At 45.8% G+C, this 21,981-nt stretch overlaps 2 protein-coding genes across 5 annotated transcripts in view; one reads left to right on the top strand and one right to left on the bottom strand.

The window, feature by feature from the left end:
* The window catches only part of LOC143824740 (phosphatidylinositol 3,4,5-trisphosphate 3-phosphatase TPTE2-like), a 40,380-nt gene extending 38,712 nt beyond the window's left edge, over positions 1-1,668 (bottom strand). Inside the window, exon 1 of one of the 3 annotated variants that reach the window (XM_077312326.1) lies at positions 1,500-1,668. The gene's annotated coding sequence lies outside the window, so the exon portion shown is untranslated. The other 2 variants (XM_077312316.1, XM_077312335.1) reach the window with 2 other exon arrangements.
* A 3,500-nt stretch (positions 1,669-5,168) lies between these two features.
* LOC143824731 (fibrinogen-like protein 1) overlaps positions 5,169-21,981 on the top strand; it is a 55,889-nt gene continuing 39,076 nt past the window's right edge. The window contains exons 1-9 of one of the 2 annotated variants that reach the window (XM_077312293.1): positions 5,169-5,288; positions 6,678-6,772; positions 11,965-12,053; positions 13,514-13,721; positions 16,092-16,251; positions 16,766-16,863; positions 18,491-18,579; positions 20,023-20,213; positions 21,433-21,639. In XM_077312293.1, the coding sequence (XP_077168408.1) occupies positions 11,985-12,053; positions 13,514-13,721; positions 16,092-16,251; positions 16,766-16,863; positions 18,491-18,579; positions 20,023-20,213; positions 21,433-21,610 (993 nt within the window). In that variant the 5' untranslated portion in view covers positions 5,169-5,288; positions 6,678-6,772; positions 11,965-11,984 and the 3' untranslated portion in view covers positions 21,611-21,639. Of the gene's footprint in view, positions 5,289-6,677; positions 6,773-11,964; positions 12,054-13,513; positions 13,722-16,091; positions 16,252-16,765; positions 16,864-18,490; positions 18,580-20,022; positions 20,214-21,432; positions 21,721-21,981 lie in introns of those variants that run through there. The other variant, XM_077312286.1, reaches the window with a different exon arrangement.

Here is a 21,981-nt window from a genome sequence, read left to right as displayed (position 1 = left end):
TAGATTAAATAAAACTTTGTCTTAAAGGAACCCCTGGACTCAAACTTCATTCTGCTGCTTTAGAGTAGCATAACTACCCACCTTCCTTTGTTAGGTCTGTAACCCAATAAATCCTCATGGTCCCAAATTGTTCCTGGCCCCCTGCTCAGAATAACATTTTATCCTCCCAGCCCTGAGAGGCAGGTTTGCTTAAACTCAGAAAGCATTTCAAAAGTCTGCGCAAATTCTAATAAATAAAGGTCACACACTGTAAAGGTGTTAGAGTCATCTTGGAAGCTGGGGTTAAGAGAAACAAAGTTGAAAATTAACTCAAAGCAGAATTTATACTGGTGTGGCTACTTGGCACCATACTACCTGGTTAATTTTAAAGGGCAGAAAATGGCCACACTTTAATTTAGAAAAGAAGAATTTTTACTGTATTAGAGATAATTAAACATACAGAATCACAGCAAGAAGACATGATTTTATAAGCAACATCTGAATGTCCCATTCTGCGGAAGTGGGAAGCCAGCCCCTATGCAATTAAACAGGGATACCTTCTACCATTTTAGAGACGCTTACTCCCAAAACATGCCTAAGATTGCAGCCTCCTGTTAAAGCAATTCTAGTATTTAAAAGTCCCACAGCATAACCTATACTGTTCTGGACAGGTCCGGGTGGGTAGCCCTGTTGGTCTGAAAGGGCAGAACAAAGTTTGAGTCCAACAGCACCTTCAAGGCCAACCAAGTTTAAGTCCAGGTGCGAGAGCTTTCCGGCGCATGCACAAACTGCTATTCTGTTCTCATCGCTCCTGGCAGCTCCTCCCCTCCCCTGCTGGGATCTCCGTTCAATGAGTAATTGTGGAGGACGGGAGGGGCGCGAAGAGACTACTCCAGCCCATCAGCAACTTTTAGGAGGCCGAGCCTCGCCAGAGCGCACCCCTTCTCCTCCTCCTCCCTTCCCCTGGCCACATCAGCTTTTCCACGCAGCATCTCATTACCTTTACAAAAAACACACAGCCCCAGCTGAACTCCAGGCGGCTTTTCTGCGGGGGCGGGAATGCAATGCGGGGCTCCAATAAGGCTGGTGAGACAGCGGGTCCCTGAGGGAACCGACCGGCGACGACGCCCCGAGAAAGGAAACGGGGAGGAGGGCGCCCCCTTCGCCAAGAGCCTTCGCGCGCCTACGAGGCCAAGCCAGGCAGGGGTATTTGTCTGGACCCGGACCAGGGAGGGAGGGAGAAGGAAGGAAGAAGAAGAAGAATAACGCCGCTTCAGCACTTTGCTCGCGGGGCCAGCCCCCGAGGAAGCCTCTCCTCCCGCGGCCGCTCCAGCGCCGCCGGCCAAACTGCGCGCTTTTGCCACCCGCCCCAACTCTCGCGCCCGGCGGCAGCGGCGGCGCTAAGGGCCGCTCCCAATTAAGCGCCGCTCCCCGAGTGGCGGGGAAGGGGCGGGCGCCGCTGCCCCTCTCCGCTTCATGCTGGCGTCGGCGGCGGGCCTCCACCTGCGCCCGGTTCACACCTGATTCCCATCACGCGCGGAAGGGCGGCCGTGACGGCGGCGGCCGGGCCAATCGCTTCCATCGGGGCCCCCCTGGCGCTTGGAACCCCGTTGCCAAGGGCACGGCGAAGGGGTCAGAGGAGGCGATTATGCAGGAGTGGGGCAGGCCGTCGAGGGCGCGCAAGTTCTGCGCCAGGATTCCAGGGTTGGGTTAGCCGGCTGGAAGGGGGGGGGGGGAGACCTGGGGAGTTTGGGGGAGGAATCTCAGTGGAGTCTAATGCCATGGAGTCCACCCTCCAAACCAGACATTTCCTCCAGGGGAACTGATCTCTCTCGCCTGGAGATGAGCCTTAAACTTAGGGGATCCTCGGGCCTCACCTGCGGACTGACATCGATAGCTGGGAGTGGGTGGGATTTGGGGCAGGACGGGATCTCAGTGGAGTGTAAGACTATGGAGTCCACCTTCCAAAGCAGCCATTTCCTCCAGGGGAACTGATCTCTGTTGCCTGGAGATAAGTTGTAAAATTGGGGGATCCCCAGGTCTCACCTGCGGACTGATATTGATAGCTGGGAGTAGGTGGGATATGGGGCAAGAAGGGACCTCAGTAGATTATAATGCTCTGGAGTCTACCCTCTAAAGCAGGCATTTCATCCAGGGGAACTGACCTCTGTTGCCTGGAGATAAGCTGTAAAATTGGGGGATCCCCACGTCCCACCTGCGGACTGACATTCATAGCTGGGAGTGGGTGGGATTTGGGGCAGGAAGGGGTCTCAGTGGAGTATAAGGCTATGGAGTCCACCCTCCAAAGCAGCCATTTCTTCCATTTCGATCTCTGTCGCTTGCAGATGAGCGGTAAAACCAGGGGACTGACATCTCTAGCCAGGGTTTACGCCGCAGGGTTGGGCTTCCTCGGACTTAGGGCTTCCAAACACACTGCAGGCCTGTAATTTCATTTGGGTGCTGCCATGTTCAGGCCTGGAATATGTGAGAAAGACAGCCAGCTGGTCAGAGGATGTCCTGTTCATGGCAGGAAGGAATTTGGTTCCTTTTAAATGTTGTGATGGAGGAGAGTTCTACAGCTACTGTGGACCACCAAAAAGACCCATAAGTGGGTTCTAGTTCAAATCAATCCTGAACTCTTCCCTAGAAGATAAAATGGTTAAACTGAGAGTATGGTACTTTGGCCACATAGTGAGAAGACAAAAGTCACTGGGAAAGGCAACAAAAGTTGAAGGCAGCAGGAAAAGAAGAAAATTAATGCCCACCCATTTGGGAAATCCTTCCAGGGCCATCAGGAAATACCAGGATTGGTATGGATGAAATCCTGTCTGAAAGCCTGAAGTACAGGCTTTATTTAAACTCTTATTAAAATGGACAGAAAAATACCAATATAGTAGACCAACAACATGGCACAAAACCCCCCAACCCCTACCTCTAGAGCAGGGGTAGTCAAACTGCGGCCTTCCAGATGTCCATGGACTACAATTCCCAGGAGCCCCTGCCAGCATTCGCATTCGCTGGCAGGGGCTTCTGGGAATTATAGTCCATGGACATCTGGAGGGCCGCAGTTTGACTACCCCTGCTCTAGAGGGAGGAGGCAAGAGAGATGAGGGTAATCAAAGTTGCTGTTTGACACCAGGGGGGCCTCATCGATCTTCCCCCCCACTGCCCCAGGCTCAACCATATATATATATATGTGTGTGTGAGTAGCCCTGCTGGCCTGAAAGAGCAGACACACATGTGTGTGTCACAGTTCACTATAGCAATCATACTATAGGTGATAACACAATTTTTAAAAATTACTTCTCCACAGTGGGAAGCCCAAGTAGATTACATTGCTCTGCAATTCAGCTTTATGACAGTTCTGTGAGGTAGATTAGGCTGAAAGCTAAAAGAGTGACTTTCCTGGATAATTACATGAGCTTCCATGGCAGAATGGGAAACTTCAATGCAGAATGGGAATTTCAGAGAGTCAGCTTGGTGCTGTGGTTAAGAGTAGTGGTCTCTAGTCTGGAGAACCTGGTTTGATTCTCCCCTCCTTTACATGTAGCCAAACTGCGTGACCTTGATCCAGTTGTAGTTTTCTACAGGGTATCTGTTGTGAGGAAAGGAAGGAAAGGCGATTGTCATCCGCTTAGATACTCCTCCAGGTAGTAAACAGCGGGGTACAAAAATAAAAGCTTATTCTTCTTGAAATGTGGCCTCCAAGAACTTAATTAAATACTTTAGCCACCACACCATGTAACAATCCTGTTATACCTGCTGAGCTGCCTTATTTCCATTTTGTAATGAGTCAAGTATGCATATATTTAAAATAAGACACTTAATACTGGACATAAGAGGAGAACCCAAGATGCCTGCTGAGTCCCAAGTAAACATCAAGGTTGATACACTATAGGATCAGTTTATAATACTTTTTTGTACCTTACCTGAAGGGATTAGTAAACTGAGACTGGCTTGCCCAGTTTTTCTCTTGTCCCCAACACTTGTTGATTGAATGTCTTACTTCATTTAGACCTCTCCTTTCGCCCTAATGATGACCCAAGGTGACTTACTACCTAATTATATTATCCTCAAAACAACAATCCTGTGAGGTAGGTTAGGGTGTTAGTGTGTGACTGACCCATGGTTCCCCAGCAAGCTTCTGTGGCAGAGTGGGATTCTAACCTGGTTCTCCTAGATCCTAGTCTGGCCACTATTGGCTGTCCGAAAAATAAATGTAACAAAGATAGTGAGGGGTTTGGAGATCAAGATGTATAAGGAAAGGTTGAGGGAGCTTGGTCTGTTTAGCCTGGAAAGGAGGCGACAGAGAGAAGATCTGATAACCATCTTCAAGTATATAAAAGGCTGCCATATAGACGATGGAGCAGAGTTGTTCTCTCTTGCCCCAGAGGGATGGACCAGAACTGATGGGATGAAATTAATTCAAAAGAAATTCTGGAAGAAGTTACTGACCGAACAGTTTCTCAGTGGAACAGGCTTCCTCGGGAGGTGGTAGATTCTCCATCTTTTGAAAATTTTAAACAGAGGCTGGATAACCATCTGATGGAGAGGCTGATTCTGTAAAGGTTCAAGGGGATAGCAGGATGCAGTGGATGAGCGATAGGGATGTGAGTGTCCTGCATAGTGCAGACTAGATGACCCATGAGGTCCCTTCCAACTCTTATTATTCTATGATTCTGTAATAAATACATTACATAATGTAATAAATACATATAATTAAAGTATTCTGTTCTGGGACAAAGTGCTTGCTTTCTAGTGCCATACTTTCTGTTTTTCTTATGCACTCTTACAGGGGAAAGGGAAAAAAAAGAACATGAGAAAACATTGCATCTTTTTAGTGTGTGCTTTGGATCAGGGTAGGCCATAAAAGGAGGTTTGCAAATCCCTGGGACAGAGGGAGGATAGAGACCACTGAGTGTATGGTGGAGGCTTCTCTAGGACTTGCCTATTTGTGCTCAGTACATGATCCGGACTGGTGGAATGAGTTGTCAGCCTTACGGGAGCCTTACAAAGCTAACAAAGCGTTGCAGGGGCCTGCAAAACAGCACTCTTCCACCAGGCCTATGGTTGAAACCACAGAGGCCTAAACACCAGTTGAGCCTCCCCTTTCCTTCCCCCTGGCTCTAAGTTTTCATACAGTGCCCTTTCCCCCTCCTTGGCAACCCACCAATGAACAACCAGCCTGATAGTGAAGATATATGGGCAGGGATGTGGAGGGAAGATGGTTACTAATGTTAGTTTTATTCAGGCTTCCTTTCACGAAACCCTGGGGTTTCTTGACAACTCTGGAAAGGGTTCCTGAATAGGTGGGAGTTAATTAAGTTTTTATATTTGTTAAACATTTGTCAGGTGATATGACCATATATGGTCATGATGATCCCCAAAGGCCAGTGATGGGCCTGGAGGGGGTGGGAAGACAAGGCCTCTCCCCACAACAGACACCCTGTGAGGGAGGTGAGGCTGAGAGAGCCCTGATATTACTGAAGAAGAAGAAAAGTTGGTTCTTATATGCCGCTTTTCTCTACCCGAAGGAGGCTCAAAGCGGCTTACAATTGCCTTCCCTTTCCTCTCCCCACAACAGACACCCTCTGAGGTGGGTGAGGCTGAGAGAGCCCTGAGATTACTGAAGAAGAAGAAGAGTTGGTTCTTATATGCCGCTTTTCTCTACCCAAAGGGGTCTCAAAGTGGCTTTCATTCACCTTCCTTTCCTCTCCCCGCAACAGACACCCTGTGAGGTGGGTGAGGCTGAGAGAGCCCTGAGATTACTGAAGAAAAAGTTGTTTTTTATATGCCGCATTTCTCTACCCAAAGGGGTTTACAATTGCCTTCCCTTTCCTCCCCCCGCAACAGACACCCTGTGAGGGAGCTGAGGCTGAGAGAGCCCTGATATTACTGCCTGGTCAGAACAGCCTTATCAGTGCTGAGCCCAAGGTCACCCAGCTGGCTGCATGTGGGGGAGGAGCAGGGAATTGAACCCAGCTCGCCAGATTAGAAATCCACACTCCTAACCACTACACCAAGTTTGTTTCCCTTGTTTTTCTCACTTTTTGGCATGGACTCCCCTACCTCCGCCATCTCCACATTATCATCACACTCTTATTTTTCCTTTTACATATTGCATTGTGTTGTTGTGTGTACAGAGTGATTTTCCATGTCTTGATGTGTATTTTTGACTGGAATTTGTGCTAGCCCAGGCACTGTGGTCTTTTTTGGCTTCAGACTGGCTGTGCAGTCTCGCTAAGGCCTGTTTACACTCCTTTCCCTGTTACTTGACACATCTGTTCCTATCATGTATAAGAAGCTGTGTAGAGGGATCTAAGGTGTTTTAAAGATTGCCAGTCCTGATGATGGGTTATAAATATTACCACTGATCTGTTTCCTTTGGAGGCACCTTTGATGCTTGAGATAGTGTCCTTCTGAATTGGCCCTTTTCAATTTGAAGTTTCTTTACCACTACGTGTCCCTCCCTTTTTCTTTTTAAAAAATTCAGTAAACAGAAAATGTTATAAGTACAAAATTTACAAGAAAATATCAACATATAAGAATTAACGTTCAGCCTAGCATGACATTCTCCCAAATTCTCCCAAAAGGGTTCATACTGCTTTGCAGTCACCAGGGGGAGCCCAAGCAGCTATTTCAATTTGTTAAAACTGCTTGTTTTTAAGAATAATTTTATCTGATTACATTTTTTTTAGGGCTGTCATTTCCACTAAGCCTTCGGAAGCAAACCCCATTTCTCAAGCGTATTCAGAGTGGAAAGTACATTGATGCCTCCGACTGCAACTGTGAGGTACGTTATATTTTTAAAAATTTGATCTTACTACAATATATAAAAGTTCTTCTCCTGTAGTAAATCAGTTTTAATTAAATGGAGCCCCCTAGAGAAACTTTGAATTGGATTAAGTTTGCTAGATAAGAGCTTCTGGTTTTAACCAAGACTTCTTGGCAACTTGGTCTTAATGAAATAGTGGGTATTCCTGGATATCGCTGTCTTGACTGGTAAATTATATTTTCAGCATCAAACCAAAGTCTGGCAGCCTGGGTCTCCCCTGAACAACCAGACTATATGGGAAGGCACAACCAGACCATGGCTTGCAGGGAAGATGCTTTATTCTTCCCCCCTTTTCCTGTGCTGATCAAAAGGTGGAAGTATAAAGCAGTCTGCCCTCACCTGCTGCAAATCATATTCCCTGTAGCATTTCATATGGTCAAGGGAGACTCAGTTCTGGTTGCTGAATGGGTAGCTCAGCCCTGAGTAGTATTGCTGGTTCCAGACCCCAGGAATAGTCCTGTTCCTTTAAGAGCTGTAGAGTTGGCAGAAGACTGTGTTTCACTGAAAGAAGATGCTACACCTGGCAGAGTTTTCCCTTTCATGCCGCTCTTAAAGGCACAGAAGCCCTTAAGGTTCTGCGCTTTAGAGATCTAATCCTAAATGTACCACTTCTAAAAGATGTGGCAGCAATATCTGTGTCTCTCATAAATGGCATAAGAAAGGTCCCCTTTTTGGCTTTGCAGGAGTCTTTCTTTTCTTATTCCTTGCCTGAAATTAACATCAGTTTATTCCAGGCTGCCCATCTGTATTCATGGTCATATGCAAACACTCACTACCTTAGACCCAGGATTACCATCTATCATTGGTTGGATTTCTTTGCCTTTGGCAATTGTTGCAGCAATAAACAAACAAACAAACAAACAAACAAACAAACAGGAGTGGCCCCTTTAAAGATTAGCAGATTTTTATTCCAGAGGGACAGACCTTTAATGGTCAAGGGGACATGAAATGCAGGAAAATCTACAATTACATAATATTCAGATCTAACCAGAAAAAAAATAGAGACCATTCACTAGTTTGTTAAACTGTTAACACCTGCAATGCATACTACAGTATGCAAACATATGCATGGCTTATTTAGAACAGCATTGTAGGCAAGGGGATACATATAGAATGGTGCAATGTCTCCTTGGCCTCCTATATGCTCAGATGGTACAATTATAGGATCTGATAACACCAGTGATATCATATTAGGCTGACCCGTTGTTTACTTATGTTTATCAAGAAACTCTGTATAGAAGTGCCATTGCTCTTGAAATTCCTGTGCTGTTCTCCCATTGACTCGGGTGGTGAGTTTGGACATTTTGGAAAGTTCCAGCAGTTTATCAAACCAATCCAATAATAATGGTAATGTTGGAGTTTTCCATGCTTTTGCCAGAATCATTCTCGCCAATGTCGTTGCATAAAAGAAGGTAGATTCTAAAAAGGAGAACTTTAGAGAAAGAAGGAGAACTGTACCTATCCGAAACCATTATGTTTATGAACCATACTGAAACCATTACTCTGTTATTCTTCTAGATAAACTTTATGTTTAAATTTTAAAAGTTGTTTTAGTTAAAGGATGCCTTTTAACCCCACACACCGAGTATTCTGTCATTCTACCAAATATAACTTGGCCATCCTGTTCTTTGGTTTCGACTAAAAAGTATAAAGTGAGAGCCTTTGGCAGCAGCAGAAATAAGGAGGAAATGCTAAGTAAGGCAAGAATGCATAACACAGTTGCCATTGCAGATGTTATATACAAGAGGTCTCAAGAAAGAAGCAAAATGTTATGGCATCTTTTTAGTATGAGAAGGCTGTTTGCATTACTGGTATTTGGCTCCAATACTGCCCGAAGAAGTTTGAGTGCTAGTAGGAATAAATAAATAACAGATTTGTTGTAAAATAGTTTGGTAGGAATTAACAATACTCTAAGGCTTGCCTATTCCTGGAAGAGGGAGTGAGAGCTTTTGGCAGATATACTGCCAAGGGGTCCCAGAATCTCACAGGGGCGGCTTCTAGACAGAACAAAATGTTCTTAATGTGTTGTCAGAAAATTGTATTCCCCCTTGTTCTTGCAAGCTTCCTCAACTTTTTCTTTAATGCTTTCATTTTCACCTGCATCTACCTCACATATATCTAAGCATGCATAGTGTGGATGTAAGAAATGCATGTTTACAAACAAGTTTAATTTTTTTCCCCTCTGGAGACGCTTAGTTTGGCCATATGTATCTATTTCTGCACACAGTACAAGCATCTGCTTGTCGTTTTTTAATGGGTGGTCTCACATTGAGCCTGCTTATAGATGCTGACAGAGTCCCTGGAAGTGTAAGAACCGTCACTTGTGTTCTTGGACACCTGTGCATCCTGGCTTGTTAGAAACTTGCCAGGAAAAGGTATTGGAGCAATTAGTGAAAATCATTAGTTTGTTCCTTATGAAAGGGACTCACCCTAGGTGTAGTAAACTAGATAGTAAAGAGTTAACTGAAGCCTTATTAGGAGTGGAGGGAAACTCCATCCCTCAATTTATTCTTTTTCCTTGCTTTCATTTTCCTAAGTTAGTTGGAGCTAGGTTGCAAATAAAGAAATTGTGTTCTGCAGCTCCTGTGAGTATCTAGATTTATTGATTACAAAACTAGGCTTCTGAATTAAAGGTAAAAATATCCCCTGTGCAAGCACCGGGTCATGTCTGACCCTTGGGGTGACTCCCTCTAGCGTTTTCATGGCAGACTCAATACAGGGTGGTTTGCCAGTGCCTTCCCCAGTCATTGCCGTTTACCCCCCAGCAAGCTGGGTGCTCATTTTACCGACCTCGGAAGGATGGAAGGCTGAGTCAACCATGAGCTGGCTGCTGGGATTGAACTCCCAGCCTCATGGGCAGAGCTTCAGACTGCATGTCTGCTGCCTTACCACTCTGCGCCACAAGAGGCTCTTAGGCTTCTGAATTATGCAGTTATTAGACAGAAGTTATAATCAAGAAAACTTCATTGGCTAGGAATGATGGTCAAATACAGACTGGTCTCCAATTTATCTTTTCTAGTGAAGGTGATGGTGCATATGGTAGGATGGACAACACATCTTCCCTTGACCCATTTCAATCCAGTTTCAGGCCAGGCTTTAGTCACACTGGTAGATGATCTTTATTTAAAGTTGGACAGGGACAGTCTTCCCTGTTGGACCTCTCTGTGTCCGCTGATAACAGCTGACCAGCCGTTCTTATCCACCACTTGAATAGGGAGTTGGTCTTAAGAGTGGTTTTTCTCTTTTCTTTCTGACCCTTTGGTGGTTTCATACTTTTGTATCTTACCCAGACAAAAAGAGTCTACCAAAGTTACAGAATCACCAAAATTTATTTTGTGGAGCGCTGTGGGGCTCCTTCTCTCAGCCATGGTCATTACTCTACCTGTCACCACTGAATGAGGTTATCTGGCACATTGAGGTTGGGTGTCATCTAGGGTAGCCAACTCTGGGTTGGGAAATACCTGGAGAATTTGTGGGTGGAGCTGGGAGTGGGAGAGATTTGGGGCAGAGAGAGAGCTCAATGGAATATAATACCATGGAGTCGACCCTCCAAAGCAGCCATTTTTTCCAGGGGAACTGAACTATGTTACATGGAGATGAATATGCTGTCAGGGGCTCATGGTAATTGTAGTCCATGGACATCTGGAGAACCACACTTTGGCCACCCCTGCTCAAGGACGTGGCAGTAAAGTTCAACAAGTGTCTCATGATTAGGAGAAAACCACTGATTTATTTCTCTTACTTGGGAATAAGGCAAACCCACCTAAGTTGAAAGGCTAACTATATCACTGGCTCCTCTGTATGCAAATAAAACCAGTTCTGTTCACAAAGGTATATCTAGCGATATATAACCAAGCGACCCTGTCACAGCATTCTGTAAGAAAAAGGCCATTTTACCGCTATGGTTAAAAACAAAGATGTTGATTCCCTTCTGTGGCTCTCTTGGCACATTTTTGTTATCTACGGAAACAAAAGGGGGTGAGGAAGGATTAAGAACTGGTGTGAAGAAGAGCAGGCAGGTATTAGAACCAACATGAACCAGCTGCACCATTTTAAACTTTGAATAGGAAATTAGACATCTGTGAAATCTGTTCCTCAGAACCTTCTTTTTGCCATCTTTGGATTTGGGTTATGCTAGGCACAAATGTGAAACACGTTACCTGTCCAATAATGTCAAAATGTTAACACTTATGCTACATCAATGATCAAATTCCGTCAAATCTGAAATTATTATACGATAAATACGAATAAAGAAGATGATGCGTGAATTCAGAGAGTATCCAGTGAGCATCCTTTAGCATAGTTTTTGCCCCATTTTTCCTCCTTACAGCTTTCTTTTAGCTCTACCTCAAAACAGGCACTTTGCACTGAATCATGGAATTTTTGTGTTGACTTGAAGGAAATCGATTAAACCCATACTGCCACCCAGTGGAAAGCAGTGGAGAGCCAGCTTGGTGTAGTGGTTAGGAGTGTGGACTTCTAATTTGGCGAGCTGGGTTTGATTCGCCACTCCTCCCCCACATGCAGCCAGCTGGGTGACTTTGGGCTCACCATAGCACTGATAAAGCTGTTCTGACTGAGTAGTAATATCAGGGCTCTCTCAGCCTCACCTCCGTCACAACTCCCTCTGCTGTGGGGAGAGGAAAGGGAAGGCGACTATAAGCCGCTTTGAGACTCCTTCGGGTAGAGAAAAGCAGCATATAAGAACCAACTGTTCTTCTTCTTCAGTAATATCAGGGCTCTCTCATCCTCACCTCCCTCACAGGGTGTCTGATGTGGGGAGAGGAAAGGGAAGGTGAATGTAAGCCACTTGGAGACAATTTGGGGTAGAGAAAAGTGGCATACAAGAACCAACTCTTCTTCTTCAGTACAAAATTCTGTGGCAGAACCTGCCTCTAAAAAGATTTATGGTTTATATGGTTTATATAGTTAATGTTACAGATACAGAAAACATAAATTATAAAGGAATAAAGGAAACCTGACACTATACCATATTCTTTGTAAGATTCAAACTAACGAATATTTTAAAAAACGGAGAGCCATCTTCTCTTTAAGGTGTTCTGCCATGATTAACAAACCAAAGTAAAAAAAAAGGGGCAGAAGACCTGCAACCATATAATATGCCACACATTTGCTTTTCCTCTGCACAGCTCTGAAAAAATATAATGCAATGATGACTCAGATGCTGCTTCTGCTGCTGCTGCTTGTGCCATTCTGTTCACCATCGTTTCGACTTACGGTATGTAGCAATCCGCAGTTTGAAAGGGTCTTTCTGTTCCTTTCATTATCACAGCAGCTGAGATTCTGAACAGCTGCAATGACTCAGGCCTAGCCATTTCTACATTTCTAAGCTTTTTCTGACACACATGAGATTACACTCTGAGTACAGAACTTAATGATAGCGAAGGATCCCACTCAACCATTCTGCTACACTTTATAGAGAGTTCTATATGGGTATATTTCTATATAGAGTGTATTATCATAATCTTGACCACTGAGGAAGACCCGGAAGGGTCGAAACGCATTTGGTCCTTGGTTCTATGTGCTGTTAGTTCGGTATAGTTTTTAAGAAGTTTTTATTCTGTTTTTTATTGTACACTACAATAAATAATTAACAAGTTTTACATTATTTTTATTGTTCAGCTCAACTTTTGAGTTCCTACCTGTTAAGGTTGGGTTTTGTTCCTTTTTTGGTTTAGCATAGAACAGGACAAACCTTTCACTGCCATTGGTTGTATCAGTACAACAATATCTGTTGTATTTTTACATCGCTCTTTCCACAAGGGACATAGGGCGGTATACATTATTATTTTTTATTATTATCAATTTGTATACCACCCTACCATGAGTTTCCCTTCCTCCATTTTATCCTCAGAAGAATTCTAAGAAGTGGTCGAGGCCCAGAAAGAGTGCCTGGCCCAAAGGCACTTAGCAAAGTCATGGCTGAGTGGAGATTTGAAACAAGTCTTCCCACTCCAACTCTGACTTCTGGCAACTCCAGTTCGTGAGCTCATTGCATCTTAGGAGGACCAGTTTTGAGGCTTAATTAATGGAGATGTCCTGTCCGATAAGAAACTTGCTGAAGCTCAGAATTTAAAGCACGATGTCCACTGTGGCATATGAGCCTCTGGGGTGTGTTTTCAGTTCACGTTCAGTGCCGGCCAGGTCAGAGAAGTAGCAAGATCAGCGTATGCTGTTTCCAGTCTGGAAAGGCTCTTGGTGGAATGGGACCATAAATCCTGTCCAGAGTGCAGTTCCTAGGAAATCCTGTTGGTGTCCCTGCTGCTGAGCCACCAGCTATTACTGAATTGGATTATGGGAGAAGTAATTTGGGGTTTCACCAGTGATGTCCTAGCCAGGGTAATTAAAAATAAACAAACCAGAGCTAGCTAGATGGGGCATCCAGGCTCATCCTGGCAACTGGCAGGAGGGGAGCGGATGGGGACACGGTGGAGTGGCTTTGCCAAGGAGCAATGACATCACTTCTGGGGAAGACCATAGTATCTGGTGATTGCTACAGCTGTCCACTGTCACTTCCAGGTTTTTCCCAGCACTGATGCAATGGTACATGTGACAACACAGAGGGGCTTTAAAACTTGAAGTGGTGGCAGGGTGGGGGATTCGCCACTCAAACTGGGGGGAAAGGCAGCCTAGAGCCAGAACTAGGCTTCAAATGAAGATGTTGCTTCTGCCTTTCAGGAAGAGCATCACTGCCTGTTAGAAAACAGCAAACTGCAGCAAAGGTTAAAAATGCTCCAAAACCTATCCCATTTGTGTGATCTGCAGCTGAAAGACCTTTTGGGGAACAACTACCACAGAAAAAAGAGCAAGATTTTCTCACCTATGAGAATCCGACAGAAAGCAGTTTTTCCCACCACTGGTGGGAACCTATTAGTCTATGATCAAGGTAAATTATACATTTACTAGTAAAAAAGCCCATTGCACTTTGAAATGCAATGGGCGCTAGCAGTGAGAGTGGGTTTGGGGGGGGGGACTACCTGGAGCGGCTTGCGATCCGCTGGCGAGTGGCAGGAATCCTGGAGTTTCGTTGGCCTGAGGCGGAGCGGCGGGCGGCAGCGGCGGCGGGACCTCCTCGGCTGCGAGCCGACTCCGTCTGGGGTTCCGTCGGCGGCCATTTTGGGGACGGGAGTGATCAGGGACGGGAGAGCCCGGCAGCCGCATGCAGGGCAGCTGGTGGGGGCTCCCTGGGCGGCGGCATCGTGAGGCGGAGCGGCGGGCGGCAGCGGGCGGCGGCTCCATCTGCGGTCCCTCGGCGGCTCCATCTGCAGTCCCTCGAAGGTGCGGTTTAATCAGGGACGGGAGTCCCCGGCAGCCGCATGCAGGGCGGCTGGTGGGGGCTCCCTGGGAGGCGGCCTGACGCTACGCGCGGCTCACAGTCGCTCCAGCAAGGAATCGGAGGGACCAATCGGCAGGCGCGAAGCGCCTGCCGATTGGTCCCTCCAATAGTCTGTCATGAGGAAGGGGCCAATCAGCACCCTTCCTCATCCCGGACACAGCCCGCCTTCCAAGGGCTTACTGTTTTATTTAGTCCGTGGTGCCCGTGGCGCCACGGGCGGTGTAAAGATTATTATTGTTGTTGTTGTTAGTTGCGAAATCGTGTCCGACCCATCGCGACCCCATGGACAAAGATTCTGCAGGCCTTCCTGTCCTCTACCATTCCCCGGAGTCCATTTAAGTTTGCACCTACTGCTTTAGTGACTCCATCCAGCCACCTTGTTCTCTGTTGTCCCCTTCTTCTTTTGCCCTCAATTGCTCCCAGCATTAGGCTCTTCTCCAAGGAGTCCTTCCTTCTCATGAGGTGGCCAAAAATACTTTGGCCATCTTCAGGATCTGGCCTTCTAAAGAGCAGTCAGGGCTTATCTCCTCTAGGATTGACTGGCTTGTTCACCTTGCAGTCCAAGGGACCTGCAAGAGTCTTCTTTAGCACCAGAGTTCAAAAGCCTCAATTCTTTGACGCTCGGCCTTCCTTATGGTCCAGAACTTTCAGAGCCTTACATTGCACCTGGGAAGACCATAGCCTTGACTAGACGCACTTTTGTTGGCAGGGTGATATCTCTGCTTTTTAAGATGCTGTCTAGATTTGCCATAGCTTTCCTCCCCAGGAGCAAGCATCTTTTAATTTCTTTGCTGAAGTCAATTCAATAGATTCTAATCACATTAGAATAAGATGAGGCGGTTAAACACAACTCCTCCCAACAACCCAACCCGAGGAACCCAATTTAGAGGGGAGGGAGACCGAAAGCGCTGTTGGAATTCGCTACTGCCGCTCCGATCATTCCCATAGGGGGGCCCAGATCTTCCTTGCCGCCCGGCCTCAACCAACGACCTGGTGGAAGAGCTCCGTTTTGCAGGCCCTGCGGAATGACGAAAGCTCCTGCAGGGCCCACAGCTCCTCTGGGAGCTCATTCCACCAGGTCGGGCCCAGGACCGAAAAGTGAAGAATGTAAACAGCTCCTGAGGAATGTTAAAGCAGGAAGTGCCAGAGCAGAACTACAGCTGAGCATCAAGAAGACAAAAGTAATAACTACCAGAGAATTACACAACTTTTAGGTAGATAGTGAAAAACTGAAAATGTTTTCTATTCCTTGACTCTGCTATCAACAAAAAGAGAGACAACATTCAAGAAATCAGGAGATTGAGGCTAGGAAGGGCATCCATAAAGAAGATAGTGCCGCTGGTGCCCAAGATCAATTTAATTCATGCCATAGTATTCCCCATTTGCAGTGATCAATATACTAACCAGGAATGTGACAAGTGTTTTGTTTTGATTAGGCCTTAGTGTGTGGAGTAGAATCATATTCCAACTGTTTGACTTTGTCCCTTAGTTTTCCATGGGAGCCAGTCATTCATTGCATGCCACACCCTCTGTTCTGTTTTAGTATGAAAGTGTGGGGAAGTAGCTTTGTAGATGGGACAGCCAAATGTGGCTCTCCAGATGTTCATGGATTACAATGACCACGAGCATCTGCCAGCATGGCCAGTTGGCAGAGGCTCATGGGAATTGTAGTCCATGAACATCTGACGAGCCACAGTTTGGCCATCCCATTCAATTATTATGTGGTTGCAGCATTGCACTGATTAAAGAAAGTACCTGGTCTAGTCAGTACGTTGGTGGTTTTTGTCATTTCTCCCCCATCCCCTTCTGTTGTTCAAGACCTTGTGTGCTACCACCAACTATCAATCATACTAGATGCAGTCTCTCTGCTGATGTTACCTCTGGGGCAATCCCCTCTCCTTTTTGTGTTATTACCCTTAGACTGTGCAATGGTGCTTAACAGTGGCAATACTGAGAGCGGCTACTACAGAATTAAGCCGAGAAGAGACCGAGAACCTTTCCTTGTGTATTGTGACATGTCAGATGGGGAAGGATGGACTGTGATTCAACGGCGCAGCAGTGGCAAAGAGAATTTTTACAGGTATGTGTCTGAGTGTAGTCAGAAGCTCAGGAGGGATAGAAAGGGCCACTTTTGACATAAAATAAGTATAATTTTTTGTGAGACAGGATGTTAGACTAGATGGACCACTGGTCTGATTCAGCAGGGCTCTTTTTGTGTTCTTATGAAAGCCTTGGCCTCTATGCCCTGTTATTGGGCCTCCAGAGGAATTTGTTGACAGGATGCTGGACTAGATGGACCACTTGTCTGATCCAGCAGGGCTCTTATTATGTTCTAGTGAAGGCCTCGGCCTCTATGCTCTGTTGTTGGCTCTTCAGAGGAACTGGTTGGCCACTGTGTGAGACAGGATGCTGGACGAGATGGACCCCTGGTCTGATCCAGCAGGGCTCTTATTATGTTCTAGTGAAGGCCTCGGCCTCTATGCTCTGTTATTGGTCATCCAGAGGAACTCTTTGGTCACTATATGAGACAGGATGCTGGACTAGATGGACTGCTAGTCTGATCCAGCAGGGCTTTTCTTATGTTCTTTTTGCAGAAGATGGGCTGATTACAAACAGGGTTTTGGACAACTCCAGAGCAAGGATGATGAATATTGGCTGGGAAACGATAAGATCTATGACTTGCTCCATAGAGGTACACATTCTGTACACATGAATTCTTACCCAAATGAAATAGCAGAGTTGCTAAACCTTTCCTCCTCAGCTTCTTTCCTGATCAAAATGCCCCTTCCCCTAAGTTGCATTTCTGCTTACATGTTCATTACAAGTTACATTACTGGTTTGTATCCAACCATCAAATCACAGGAGAGCACCACAAGTTTCCCACATTCCTCTTCACTCTTGCAGCTCCTTGACAGGTCTTTCCTGGGCCCAAAGGATCTGTGTGGAGGAATAGACTTACCAGGTAGTAGGCTGGAAGGAGGAGAGACAAGAGAACCTGCACCCATTGGATAATGCATCCTGTACAGAACAGGAAAATCTGCTTCTAAAGTGAATTGAAACTGCATAATCTAACATGCATGAAATGAGCCAAGAGGAAGAACGTCTCTTTTTTCAGCAGAGCTGGATTAGAAGAAGAGGAGTTGGTTCTTATATGCCACTTTTCTCTACTGGGAGTCTCAAAGCGGCTTACATTCGCCTTCCCTTTCCTCTCCCCACAACAGACACCCTGTGAGGGAGGAGAGGCTGAGAGAGCCCTGATATTACTGAAGAAGAAGAAGGGTTGGTTCTTATGTGCCACTTGTCTCTACCAGAAGGAGCCTCAAAGCATACCTGAGGGGACCGCCTGTTGCCCTATGCCCTCCACAGGGCTTACGCTCTGTGGGGTCGAACTTACTGGTCGTTCCTGGCCCCAGAGAAGTGCGCCTAGCCTCGACCAGGGCCAGGGCCTTTTCAGTCCTGACCCCAACCTGGTGCAATGAGCTCCCGGAGGAGCTACGGGCCTTGCGGTCCGCAGGACCTGTAAAATGGAGCTCTTCCGCCAGGTCGCTGGATGAGGCTGGGCTGCAAGGACAATCGGCCCCCCCTAAAACAGCATGGCAGCAGTAGCATAATGTAATCAGCACCCTCTGTTCTCCATTACCCACCACCCCTTTAGAATGGGTTATCTGGGGTAACTTATATAGATATTATTGTTTTTGCCGCATCTGTCTTATTATTTTATTCTGTGTGTTATTGTGTATTGGGGTTTTATGGATTTTATTGTATGGTTTTATGTTGTAACTCGCCTCGAGCCTCCAGGGAGAGGCGAGTAACAAATCTAAATATAGTAATAATAGTAATAATAAAAGCAGCTTACAATCTTCTTTCCTCTCCCCACAACAGACACCCTGTGAGGTGGGTGAGGCTGAGAGAGCCCTGATATTACTGCTAGGTCAGAACAGCTTTATCAGTACTGTGGCAAGCCCAAGGTCACCCAGCTGGTTGCATGTGGGGGAGTGCAGAATCGAACCCAGCTCACCAGATTAGAAGTCCGCACTCCTAACCACGACACCAAGCTGGCTATTTCACCTCCTTTGGCCTGTGTCACTCCAGCCTCCCCAACTCTCAAAGAGTATTCTTCTGTCCAAGTGTTATAACTTTGGGGATGACTTGTCCAAGGATTAACAGGGAGTTGCAGGAGCAGAAAGGAAAGCTCTGTCTTTTGTGCAGAGAATGGTTGGATACAGGTCACTAATTGCTCTGGGAACCTGGCTGCTCCAATTCATGATATCCCAACACAGGGTTCTGGTGAATTTCTAACAGAACACTGTAAATTCCAGGGGAAACGTCATTGAAAATTGACCTGATGGACTGGCAGGGAGAGACAAGATATGCCATTTATGACAATTGCCAGATGAAGAATGGGAAGGTGGGTAATCTATTTTAAGTGTACTGAAAGAGATGGACCTGTTTTGCAGTCAGAATAGCTTCTGGGGGACAGTCTGCTGTATCGGTGTCCCAGGATCATACTGTAGATGGGGGATACATTTGAATTATGGACCTCAGGGAACAGAAGATGGGAAAGCAAAGGATGTAATGTTGTTTCGCGTTCCATTCACACACACACACACACACACACACACACACAAGTCTTTATTAGCATGATAAAAGGGACAATAGAATTAGTAAAATCACTACAGGCATGTAAAAGTCAAAGGACGACGATAAAATTAATAGAACCATTATACTAACATGTAAATTATGGAAATAAACAATTCTCAACTTTGAAGTTTAACTACACGCATCCTAATGGCAACTGACAAAAACACTACCACCCCCTCAATCAATACAGGGCGTCACCCCAAGGGTCAGACATGACCCAGTGCTTGCACAGGGGATACCTTTACCTTTAAAGGAGCAATTGGACTCTGATTTTCTGTACCCATTATTTACTGATATTGCTAGCATGAGCTTGCAAGCAGAGGGAGACCAGTTCAGAATAAAGTCCCCATAAGGCTTGCTGCTTTAGGAAACAAACGGATGCTCTTGAGAAATCCATACTGAGATAGGAGGCATTTTAGCTATTTGTATAAGCTTAGGATAGAGACCACTAGACATCCCAAGGAAGGTGTGCTTCCTTGTGGATAGACAGGAAATGAAGTGGCAACCGGTCCCAGTGTACCAAAAAATCAGGCTGCTTTGAAACTTGGCCCCCACTTGGTGGAATGAGCTCCTGGTGGAGATTAGGGCCCTGACAAAGCTAAAACAGTTCCACAGGGCCTGCAAAAGGGAGCTCTTCCACCAGGCATTTGGTTGGGACTGAGCAAACCAGCAACACCTACAGGGCCCCTGCTCCCTCCCTCCTTCCCAGAAATCCACTCATGGGTTCTGCTCTGCACCTGTTTGCATTGTTATAGTCCGTTACCTCTGTTATAATTTTACTGTTAATATTATTATTGTTGCTATGAAAAACTTAAGTTCCATGTACTGTTTTCTACGTTTTATGTAAACCGCCTTGAGCCTCAGGGGACAGCGGTATATAAATACAAAATTAAATAAAAATGTCTTTTTAAAATCCCGATGAATTTCCAGTCAAAAAACATTAAAAAGACATTGTCAGTTAAAACTTTCTTTGTTGGCATTAACAGTGAAGACTGTAATTAAGTTTCACAGTAGCCTGATGTTTTGGTACACTGGAACCTGTTTGTCAGTGTACCTTTCCTCTTTTGTCCTTCTTTGTCCTTGTGGGTATTAGAGGGCATTGGAGGGTTCTGTGCCCTTCTTCAGTGACAAGATGGGAGCTTCATTCTGTTCACTCAGATGAGTAACACACCCGAGTCTCTCTAACAGATGTTTTTAATGGCTGTCGTAGGATATGTACAGGATATGGTTTGGCACCTTCTCTGGGACTGCAGGGGATGCTTTATCTGGAGGGGGCAACTATGAGCAGCAATGGTCTGCATCACTCAGTGGAATGCAGTTCTCTACCTACGACAGGGACAATGACAGATACCTGAAGGGCAACTGCGCAGAAGAGAACAAAAGCGGCTGGTGGTTTAACAGGTGAGTTGACATGCAACGCTGAAAGCAATAGGACAAGCAGGCCCAAGAAGCGGAGTTGATGCACTTCATCCTTTTTGTGGTTGTTCCAAACATGGGAGTTCAGCATTTGCAAGATCTGTCTAATGCAGAGATTCCCAACCAGGGGTCTGTGGACCCCTGGGGGTCTGCAGGAGCTCCAGACGGGGCCCATGGCCTTTCTCTTCCTACTTGGCCAAAAGCTAAGGAACTGGCTGCCCCTGCCCAGAGGGCTCAGTTGGTAGGCCGTGGAGGTAAAAATCTAACGAGAGGTTCATTGTGGTGTGGTACGGGGGGATCTTGGCTATCTGAGCTCCTGCCCTTCTTTCCAACCTACATGAGGCGGAGTACTATTACGTACTATTACTATGTAATAGTAAAGGCGGAGGGAGTGAGCGAAGGGAGGGTGAAGGGTGCAAGTGGTAATATCACATCTGGTGGCATGTCACTTCCAGGGTGTGTGGCAAGGAGGCATGGCTAGCTGACATCACTTCCGTGGGTCCTTGAAGTCTGAAAATTTTATTTCAGGGGTTCCTCCAGAGTCATAAGGTTGAAAAATACTGGTCTTGTATATTGATACTGATAATTCAAAAGATGGGAAAGTGAACGTTTGAATTATGCTGCTTCATGAGAAGGCTTTGTATGAACATGTCTTCTTAAGATGAAAAGGGTGTGTCTTGCTTACCTCCACAAGGAATGAAGTCATAACTTTTTATCCTTACCTTTTCCCTGATCTGCAGACAACTTGTAAATGCCTTTTGATTTACCATGTATTAAATCATTCACAAAGGTACAAGCAATTAGTTGTCAAGTAACCTGACAGTTCCATTTAGAACCTTTCAGCCTGTTCACCTGCATAAGTCTTTCCATTAAAGCAAAGGCAACTTACACAAAAATGACCACACCTGTGTTTAAGCTGGATGCCAAATGGAAAGGGCCTTTTGGACAAGAAGGTACATTGTGGGCCTGTGCAGAGGTCACTCCCAAACACCAGCTGCACATAGCCAAGGTTTTGCACAGAGAAGACTGATGGAGGTTCGACTTTTTATTTTACATTTTTGGAAATCATACATAGAAAGCAAGTCTGGACTGAAAATACCCAGAATAGTAGGTGTATGTATTAGTGCCCAAGTTTCGGCCTCCGTTAACATCTCCTTTTATTGTTGTTATTTTTTTAAACCTCTGTTCCCTTCCCGTCCACAAGATGCCATACTGCAAATCTTAATGGACAATATTATACGGGCGGGACGTATAACAGTTCTTTTGACAACGGAGTGGTTTGGGCGACATGGCGAGGACTGTGGTATTCTCTCAGATACACAGCCATGAAGATCAGGCTCCTTTCGTTTGTCGACATGCAGAGCGGAGATGGTGAACACTGAGGCAAACCCAAGTATGCATGGCAAGGACGGTATGTAGCACAAATAAACCCTTTTAAGCATTATATGCATTTCCTCAGTGCGACTGAAAATCTGTCCAGCGGCAAGTGGCTGAACTAGAGCTACACGAGCTCAGCAGCAGCTTCTAAATCTCTACAGTGAGCACTCTGTGGACTGTGGTGTAGTTCCCATGCTGTTTTGTTTTGGGCTTCCCATAGCAGTAGATTGTCTGTGTCAGCTAGTTGGCAAGGTAGAATCATGGAAGGAACCTCCAGGGTCATCTACTCCAACCCCCTGCAGCTAAAGAACTATGTTTCTATCTGCCTTTTCCTCTGAAATAATGACTGGAGGGAACAGGTTCTCCGGTGGAGGGG

This window comes from Paroedura picta, chromosome 1 (assembly GCF_049243985.1).
Source record: "Paroedura picta isolate Pp20150507F chromosome 1, Ppicta_v3.0, whole genome shotgun sequence".
Taxonomy (NCBI): domain Eukaryota; kingdom Metazoa; phylum Chordata; class Lepidosauria; order Squamata; family Gekkonidae; genus Paroedura; species Paroedura picta.
The sequence above is the reverse complement of the archived record's forward strand: the minus strand, read 5'-3'. Positions and strand labels throughout refer to the sequence as shown.